Source organism: Coregonus clupeaformis, unplaced genomic scaffold, assembly GCF_020615455.1.
Source record: "Coregonus clupeaformis isolate EN_2021a unplaced genomic scaffold, ASM2061545v1 scaf1822, whole genome shotgun sequence".
In the NCBI taxonomy this organism is placed as follows: Eukaryota; Metazoa; Chordata; class Actinopteri; order Salmoniformes; family Salmonidae; genus Coregonus; species Coregonus clupeaformis.
The window spans coordinates 52,304-62,500 of NW_025535276.1; the positions used below are offsets into that span (position 1 = coordinate 52,304).

General features: G+C 48.9%; 1 protein-coding gene across 1 annotated transcript in view; it reads right to left on the reverse strand.

Annotated features, from left to right (window-relative positions):
• The window catches only part of LOC121558508 (receptor-type tyrosine-protein phosphatase O), a gene marked incomplete at both ends in the record, with an annotated part of 84,449 nt that overhangs the window by 48,079 nt on the left and 26,173 nt on the right, over positions 1 to 10,197 (reverse strand). Inside the window, 2 exons of the mRNA XM_045218818.1 lie at positions 1,791 to 1,911; positions 8,801 to 8,939. Coding sequence (XP_045074753.1) covers positions 1,791 to 1,911; positions 8,801 to 8,939 — 260 coding nt within the window. The remainder of the gene's footprint in view (positions 1 to 1,790; positions 1,912 to 8,800; positions 8,940 to 10,197) is intronic.

The window sequence follows — 10,197 nt, forward strand, 5'->3', positions numbered from 1 at the left end:
TGGTCCTGGTAGTCAGGGGGAGAGAGGAGGAGCCAGTGGTCCTGGTAGTCAGGGGGAGAGAGGAGGAGCCAGTGGTCCTGGTAGTCAGGGGGAGAGAGGAGGAGCCAGTGGTCCTGGTAGTCAGGGAGAGAGAGGAGGAGCCAGTGGTCCTGGTAGTCAGGGGGAGAGAGGAGGAGCCAGTGGTCCTGGTAGTCAGGGGGAGAGAGGAGGAGCCAGTGGTCCTGGTAGTCAGGGAGAGAGAGGAGGAGCCAGTGGTCCTGGTAGTCAGGGGGAGAGAGGAGGAGCCAGTGGTCCTGGTAGTCAGGTGGAGAGAGGAGGAGCCAGTGGTCCTGGTAGTCAGGGGAGAGAGGAGGAGCCAGTGGTCCTGGTAGTCAGGGGGAGAGAGGAGGAGCCAGTGGTCCTGGTAGTCAGGGGGAGAGAGGAGGAGCCAGTGGTCCTGGTAGTCAGGGGGAGAGAGGAGGAGCCAGTGGTCCTGGTAGTCAGGGGAGAGAGAGGAGGAGCCAGTGGTCCTGGTAGTCAGGGGGAGAGAGGAGGAGCCAGTGGTCCTGGTAGTCAGGGGGAGAGAGGAGGAGCCAGTGGTCCTGGTAGTCAGGGGGAGAGAGGAGGAGCCAGTGGTCCTGGTAGTCAGGGAGAGAGAGGAGGAGCCAGTGGTCCTGGTAGTCAGGGGGAGAGAGGAGGAGCCAGTGGTCCTGGTAGTCAGGGGGAGAGAGGAGGAGCCAGTGGTCCTGGTAGTCAGGGGGAGAGAGGAGGAGCCAGTGGTCCTGGTAGTCAGGGGGAGAGAGGAGGAGCCAGTGGTCCTGGTAGTCAGGGGGAGAGAGGAGGAGCCAGTGGTCCTGGTAGTCAGGGGGGACAGAGGAGGAGCCAGTGGTCCTGGTAGTCAGGTGGAGAGAGGAGGAGCCAGTGGTCCTGGTAGTCAGGGAGAGAGAGGAGGAGCCAGTGGTCCTGGTAGTCAGGGGGAGAGAGGAGGAGCCAGTGGTCCTGGTAGTCAGGGGAGAGAGGAGGAGCCAGTGGTCCTGGTAGTCAGGGGGAGAGAGGAGGAGCCAGTGGTCCTGGTAGTCAGGGGGAAGAGAGGAGGAGCCAGTGGTCCTGGTAGTCAGGGAGAGAGAGGAGGAGCCAGTGGTCCTGGTAGTCAGGGGGAGAGAGGAGGAGCCAGTGGTCCTGGTAGTCAGGGGGAGAGAGGAGGAGCCAGTGGTCCTGGTAGTCAGGGGGACAGAGGAGGAGCCAGTGGTCCTGGTAGTCAGGTGGAGAGAGGAGGAGCCAGTGGTCCTGGTAGTCAGGGAGAGAGAGGAGGAGCCAGTGGTCCTGGTAGTCAGGGGGAGAGAGGAGGAGCCAGTGGTCCTGGTAGTCAGGGGGAGAGAGGAGGAGCCAGTGGTCCTGGTAGTCAGGGGGAGAGAGGAGGAGCCAGTGGTCCTGGTAGTCAGGGGGAGAGAGGAGGAGCCAGTGGTCCTGGTAGTCAGGGGGAGAGAGGAGGAGCCAGTGGTCCTGGTAGTCAGGGGGACAGAGGAGGAGCCAGTGGTCCTGGTAGTCAGGGGGAGAGAGGAGGAGCCAGTGGTCCTGGTAGTCAGGGAGAGAGAGGAGGAGCCAGTGGTCCTGGTAGTCAGGGGGAGAGAGGAGGAGCCAGTGGTCCTGGTAGTCAGGGGGAGAGAGGAGGAGCCAGTGGCTGTACTTGTTGTTCACATCTATTCTTCTTCATCTTCAGACAGAAATCTTCTTTGAAAAACCCAGAGCTTTAGAAAAGGTTAGTGTCAGGCTTGTGTCTGGATTCTGTGGACAGCTCTCCCATATCTCACCTGGCCATCTGCAGGTGTTTCTTACGTAGCAACAGTAGGAAGAGGACCAGCAGGCTGAGGAGGAGGACACTGAGGACCGCTAGAGCAGAGATGACCGCTACGCTGGGGTTCATCTCTCTGGCTGGAAGGACAACACAGTACAGATTCTGGATGATACGACAGACATACACACAGCAACGTGGATCTGAAAGTCAGCATTTGACGCATAGTGGTTGGCTGTGGTCCACTACAGTCAGCTGACACTGGCCTTCTAGAAAACAGGAACCATATTTTACCACAGGAGGGAGAGAGAGAGAGAGAGAGAGAGAGGGAGAGGGAGAGGGAGAGGGAGAGGGAGAGGGAGAGGGAGAGGGAGAGGGAGAGGGAGAGGGAGAGGAGAGAGAGAGAGAGAGAGAGGGAGAGGGAGAGGGAGAGGGAGAGGGAGAGGGAGAGGGAGAGGCAGGGAACCACTTAAAAACAGACTTGTTCTGTGGTGTAAAACTGTAGAGATGTGTATGTAGGCTGACTGACTGTACCTGTAGTAGAGATGTGTATGTAGGCTGACTGACTGTACCTGTAGTAGAGATGTGTATGTAGGCTGACTGACTGTACCTGTCGTAGAGATGTGTATGTAGGCTGACTGACTGTACCTGTAGTAGAGATGTGTACGTAGGCTGGCTGACTGTACCTGTAGTAGAGATGTGTATGTAGGCTGACTGACTGTACCTGTAGTAGAGATGTGTATGTAGGCTGACTGACTGTACCTGTAGTAGAGATGTGTATGTAGGCTGACTGACTGTACCTGTAGTAGAGATGTGTATGTAGGCTGACTGACTGTACCTGTAGTAGAGATGTGTATGTAGGCTGACTGACTGTACCTGTAGTAGAGATGTGTATGTAGGCTGACTGACTGTACCTGTAGTAGAGATGTGTATGTAGGCTGACTGACTGTACCTGTAGTAGAGATGTGTACGTAGGCTGACTGACTGTACCTGTAGTAGAGATGTGTATGTAGGCTGACTGACTGTACCTGTAGTAGAGATGTGTATGTAGGCTGACTGACTGTACCTGTAGTAGAGATGTGTATGTAGGCTGACTGACTGTACCTGTAGTAGAGATGTGTATGTAGGCTGACTGACTGTACCTGTCGTAGAGATGTGTACGTAGGCTGACTGACTGTACCTGTCGTAGAGATGTGTATGTAGGCTGACTGACTGTACCTGTAGTAGAGATGTGTACGTAGGCTGACTGACTGTACCTGTAGTAGAGATGTGTATGTAGGCTGACTGACTGTACCTGTAGTAGAGATGTGTATGTAGGCTGACTGACTGTACCTGTAGTAGAGATGTGTATGTAGGCTGACTGACTGTACCTGTAGTAGAGATGTGTATGTAGGCTGACTGACTGTACCTGTAGTAGAGATGTGTATGTAGGCTGACTGACTGTACCTGTAGTAGAGATGTGTACGTAGGCTGACTGACTGTACCTGTAGTAGAGATGTGTATGTAGGCTGACTGACTGTACCTGTAGTAGAGATGTGTATGTAGGCTGACTGACTGTACCTGTAGTAGAGATGTGTATGTAGGCTGACTGACTGTACCTGTCGTAGAGATGTGTATGTAGGCTGACTGACTGTACCTGTAGTAGAGATGTGTATGTAGGCTGACTGACTGTACCTGTAGTAGAGATGTGTATGTAGGCTGACTGACTGTACCTGTAGTAGAGATGTGTATGTAGGCTGACTGACTGTACCTGTAGTAGAGATGTGTATGTAGGCTGACTGACTGTACCTGTCGTAGAGATGTGTACGTAGGCTGACTGACTGTACCTGTAGTAGAGATGTGTATGTAGGCTGACTGACTGTACCTGTAGTAGAGATGTGTATGTAGGCTGACTGACTGTACCTGTAGTAGAGATGTGTATGTAGGCTGACTGACTGTACCTGTAGTAGAGATGTGTACGTAGGCTGGCTGACTGTACCTGTAGTAGAGATGTGTATGTAGGCTGACTGACTGTACCTGTCGTAGAGATGTGTACGTAGGCTGACTGACTGTACCTGTCGTAGAGATGTGTATGTAGGCTGACTGACTGTACCTGTAGTAGAGATGTGTACGTAGGCTGGCTGACTGTACCTGTAGTAGAGATGTGTATGTAGGCTGACTGACTGTACCTGTAGTAGAGATGTGTATGTAGGCTGACTGACTGTACCTGTAGTAGAGATGTGTATGTAGGCTGACTGACTGTACCTGTAGTAGAGATGTGTATGTAGGCTGACTGACTGTACCTGTAGTAGAGATGTGTATGTAGGCTGACTGACTGTACCTGTAGTAGAGATGTGTATGTAGGCTGACTGACTGTACCTGTAGTAGAGATGTGTATGTAGGCTGACTGACTGTACCTGTAGTAGAGATGTGTACGTAGGCTGACTGACTGTACCTGTAGTAGAGATGTGTATGTAGGCTGACTGACTGTACCTGTAGTAGAGATGTGTATGTAGGCTGACTGACTGTACCTGTAGTAGAGATGGTATGTAGGCTGACTGACTGTACCTGTAGTAGAGATGTGTATGTAGGCTGACTGACTGTACCTGTCGTAGAGATGTGTATGTAGGCTGACTGACTGTACCTGTAGTAGAGATGTGTATGTAGGCTGACTGACTGTACCTGTAGTAGAGATGTGTATGTAGGCTGACTGACTGTACCTGTAGTAGAGATGTGTATGTAGGCTGACTGACTGTACCTGTAGTAGAGATGTGTATGTAGGCTGACTGACTGTACCTGTGAGAGATGTGTATGTAGGCTGACTGACTGTACCTGTAGTAGAGATGTGTATGTAGGCTGACTGACTGTACCTGTAGTAGAGATGTGTATGTAGGCTGACTGACTGTACCTGTAGTAGAGATGTGTATGTAGGCTGACTGACTGTACCTGTAGTAGAGATGTGTACGTAGGCTGGCTGACTGTACCTGTAGTAGAGATGTGTATGTAGGCTGACTGACTGTACCTGTAGTAGAGATGTGTATGTAGGCTGACTGACTGTACCTGTAGTAGAGATGTGTATGTAGGCTGACTGACTGTACCTGTAGTAGAGATGTGTATGTAGGCTGACTGACTGTACCTGTAGTAGAGATGTGTATGTAGGCTGACTGACTGTACCTGTAGTAGAGATGTGTATGTAGGCTGACTGACTGTACCTGTAGTAGAGATGTGTATGTAGGCTGACTGACTGTACCTGTAGTAGAGATGTGTATGTAGGCTGACTGACTGTACCTGTCGTAGAGATGTGTACGTAGGCTGACTGACTGTACCTGTAGTAGAGATGTGTATGTAGGCTGACTGACTGTACCTGTAGTAGAGATGTGTATGTAGGCTGACTGACTGTACCTGTAGTAGAGATGTGTATGTAGGCTGACTGACTGTACCTGTAGTAGAGATGTGTATGTAGGCTGACTGACTGTACCTGTCGTAGAGATGTGTATGTAGGCTGACTGACTGTACCTGTAGTAGAGATGTGTATGTAGGCTGACTGACTGTACCTGTAGTAGAGATGTGTATGTAGGCTGACTGACTGTACCTGTAGTAGAGATGTGTATGTAGGCTGACTGACTGTACCTGTAGTAGAGATGTGTATGTAGGCTGACTGACTGTACCTGTAGTAGAGATGTGTATGTAGGCTGACTGACTGTACCTGTAGTAGAGATGTGTATGTAGGCTGACTGACTGTACCTGTCGTAGAGATGTGTATGTAGGCTGACTGACTGTACCTGTCGTAGAGATGTGTATGTAGGCTGACTGACTGTACCTGTAGTAGAGATGTGTATGTAGGCTGACTGACTGTACCTGTAGTAGAGATGTGTATGTAGGCTGACTGACTGTACCTGTCGTAGAGATGTGTATGTAGGCTGACTGACTGTACCTGTAGTAGAGATGTGTATGTAGGCTGACTGACTGTACCTGTAGTAGAGATGTGTATGTAGGCTGACTGACTGTACCTGTCGTAGAGATGTGTATGTAGGCTGACTGACTGTACCTGTAGTAGAGATGTGTATGTAGGCTGACTGACTGTACCTGTCGTAGAGATGTGTATGTAGGCTGACTGACTGTACCTGTAGTAGAGATGTGTATGTAGGCTGACTGACTGTACCTGTCGTAGAGATGTGTACGTAGGCTGACTGACTGTACCTGTAGTAGAGATGTGTATGTAGGCTGACTGACTGTACCTGTCGTAGAGATGTGTATGTAGGCTGACTGACTGTACCTGTCGTAGAGATGTGTACGTAGGCTGACTGACTGTACCTGTAGTAGAGATGTGTACGTAGGCTGACTGACTGTACCTGTAGTAGAGATGTGTATGTAGGCTGACTGACTGTACCTGTAGTAGAGATGTGTACGTAGGCTGACTGACTGTACCTGTAGTAGAGATGTGTATGTAGGCTGACTGACTGTACCTGTAGTAGAGATGTGTACGTAGGCTGACTGACTGTACCTGTAGTAGAGATGTGTATGTAGGCTGACTGACTGTACCTGTAGTAGAGATGTGTATGTAGGCTGACTGACTGTACCTGTAGTAGAGATGTGTATGTAGGCTGACTGACTGTACCTGTAGTAGAGATGTGTATGTAGGCTGACTGACTGTACCTGTAGTAGAGATGTGTATGTAGGCTGACTGACTGTACCTGTCGTAGAGATGTGTATGTAGGCTGACTGACTGTACCTGTCGTAGAGATGTGTATGTAGGCTGACTGACTGTACCTGTAGTAGAGATGTGTACGTAGGCTGACTGACTGTACCTGTAGTAGAGATGTGTATGTAGGCTGACTGACTGTACCTGTCGTAGAGATGTGTATGTAGGCTGACTGACTGTACCTGTCGTAGAGATGTGTACGTAGGCTGACTGACTGTACCTGTCGTAGAGATGTGTACGTAGGCTGACTGACTGTACCTGTCGTAGAGATGTGTATGTAGGCTGACTGACTGTACCTGTCGTAGAGATGTGTACGTAGGCTGACTGACTGTACCTGTAGTAGAGATGTGTATGTAGGCTGACTGACTGTACCTGTCGTAGAGATGTGTATGTAGGCTGACTGACTGTACCTGTAGTAGAGATGTGTATGTAGGCTGACTGACTGTACCTGTCGTAGAGATGTGTACGTAGGCTGACTGACTGTACCTGTAGTAGAGATGTGTATGTAGGCTGACTGACTGTACCTGTCGTAGAGATGTGTATGTAGGCTGACTGACTGTACCTGTCGTAGAGATGTGTACGTAGGCTGACTGACTGTACCTGTCGTAGAGATGTGTATGTAGGCTGACTGACTGTACCTGTAGTAGAGATGTGTATGTAGGCTGACTGACTGTACCTGTAGTAGAGATGTGTATGTAGGCTGACTGACTGTACCTGTCATAGAGATGTGTATGTAGGCTGACTGACTGTACCTGTCGTAGAGATGTGTATGTAGGCTGACTGACTGTACCTGTAGTAGAGATGTGTATGTAGGCTGACTGACTGTACCTGTAGTAGAGATGTGTATGTAGGCTGACTGACTGTACCTGTAGTAGAGATGTGTATGTAGGCTGACTGACTGTACCTGTAGTAGAGATGTGTATGTAGGCTGACTGACTGTACCTGTAGTAGAGATGTGTATGTAGGCTGACTGACTGTACCTGTAGTAGAGATGTGTATGTAGGCTGACTGACTGTACCTGTAGTAGAGATGTGTATGTAGGCTGACTGACTGTACCTGTAGTAGAGATGTGTATGTAGGCTGACTGACTGTACCTGTAGTAGAGATGTGTATGTAGGCTGACTGACTGTACCTGTAGTAGAGATGTGTATGTAGGCTGACTGACTGTACCTGTAGTAGAGATGTGTATGTAGGCTGACTGACTGTACCTGTAGTAGAGATGTGTATGTAGGCTGACTGACTGTACCTGTCGTAGAGATGTGTACGTAGGCTGACTGACTGTACCTGTAGTAGAGATGTGTACGTAGGCTGACTGACTGTACCTGTCGTAGAGATGTGTATGTAGGCTGACTGACTGTACCTGTAGTAGAGATGTGTATGTAGGCTGACTGACTGTACCTGTAGTAGAGATGTGTATGTAGGCTGACTGACTGTACCTGTAGTAGAGATGTGTATGTAGGCTGACTGACTGTACCTGTAGTAGAGATGTGTATGTAGGCTGACTGACTGTACCTGTAGTAGAGATGTGTATGTAGGCTGACTGACTGTACCTGTAGTAGAGATGTGTATGTAGGCTGACTGACTGTACCTGTAGTAGAGATGTGTATGTAGGCTGACTGACTGTACCTGTAGTAGAGATGTGTACGTAGGCTGACTGACTGTACCTGTAGTAGAGATGTGTATGTAGGCTGACTGACTGTACCTGTAGTAGAGATGTGTATGTAGGCTGACTGACTGTACCTGTAGTAGAGATGTGTATGTAGGCTGACTGACTGTACCTGTCGTAGAGATGTGTACGTAGGCTGACTGACTGTACCTGTAGTAGAGATGTGTATGTAGGCTGACTGACTGTACCTGTAGTAGAGATGTGTATGTAGGCTGACTGACTGTACCTGTAGTAGAGATGTGTATGTAGGCTGACTGACTGTACCTGTAGTAGAGATGTGTATGTAGGCTGACTGACTGTACCTGTAGTAGAGATGTGTATGTAGGCTGGCTGACTGTACCTGTAGTAGAGATGTGTATGTAGGCTGACTGACTGTACCTGTAGTAGAGATGTGTATGTAGGCTGACTGACTGTACCTGTAGTAGAGATGTGTATGTAGGCTGACTGACTGTACCTGTAGTAGAGATGTGTATGTAGGCTGACTGACTGTACCTGTAGTAGAGATGTGTATGTAGGCTGACTGACTGTACCTGTAGTAGAGATGTGTATGTAGGCTGACTGACTGTACCTGTCGTAGAGATGTGTATGTAGGCTGACTGACTGTACCTGTAGTAGAGATGTGTATGTAGGCTGACTGACTGTACCTGTAGTAGAGATGTGTATGTAGGCTGACTGACTGTACCTGTAGTAGAGATGTGTACGTAGGCTGGCTCGCTGGGCGTACTGTAGCTATAACTGATCACACTGCAGTTATAGGAGGAAGAGGGCAGCAGGCTGGACACTGTCACCACATGGGACTGAGCTGTTAGAGGCTCCCGAGCCTGCAGAGAGAACAGAGAGAACATACTGCAAGGACAGAACACCACACTGTAGAACAGAGAGAGAACATACTGCAAGGACAGAACACCACACTGTAGAACAGAGAGAGAACATACTGCAAGGACAGAACACCACACTGTAGAACAGAGAGAGAACATACTGCAAGGACAGGACACCACACTGTAGAACAGAGAGAGAACATACTGCAAGGACAGAACACCACACTGTAGAACAGAGAGAACATACTGCAAGGACAGGACACTATCCTGTAGAACAGAGAGAGAACATACTGCAAGGACAGGACACCACACTGTAGAACAGAGAGAGAACATACTGCAAGGACAGAACACCACACTGTAGAACAGAGAGAGAACATACTGCAAGGACAGGACACCACACTGTACAACAGAGAGAACATACTGCAAGGACAGGACACCACACTGTAGAACAGAGAGAGAACATACTGCAAGGACAGGACACCACACTGTAGAACAGAGAGAGAACATACTGCAAGGACAGGACACCACACTGTAGAACAGAGAGAGAACATACTGCAAGGACAGGACACCACACTGTAGAACAGAGAGAGAACATACTGCAAGGACAGGACACCACACTGTAGAACAGAGAGAGAACATACTGCAAGGACAGAACACCACACTGTACAACAGAGAGAGAACATACTGCAAGGACAGAACACCACACTGTAGAACAGAGAGAGAACATACTGCAAGGACAGGACACCACACTGTAGAACAGAGAGAACATACTGCAAGGACAGAACACCACACTGTAGAACAGAGAGAGAACATACTGCAAGGACAGGACACCACACTGTACAACAGAGAGAACATACTAGCTAAATATCTTTATTATGTAATTACAGGTAGCCCTTTTTCTTTTATTCCTGGCTTTATCTAAATATTCCCGCAAACACAATGGACAAACACAATGGACCAAAAAAACATTTTAGTTTCTCCTCATGGCTCAGCCACATAATGCCAGGATATTAGTGCTTTTAGCTTTTGTGTTTGTTTGCTATAATGTGTAATACAGCAAAGATAGTATGGGACCAGGCACAGATGATAGCAGTGCACTACAGTACATAGGGAACAGGGTACCATTAGAGATGATAGCAGGGCACTACAGTACATAGGGAACAGGGTACCATCACAGATGATAGCAGTGCACTACAGTACATAGAGAACAGGGTACCATCACAGATGATAGCAGTGCACTACAGTACATAGAGAACAGGGT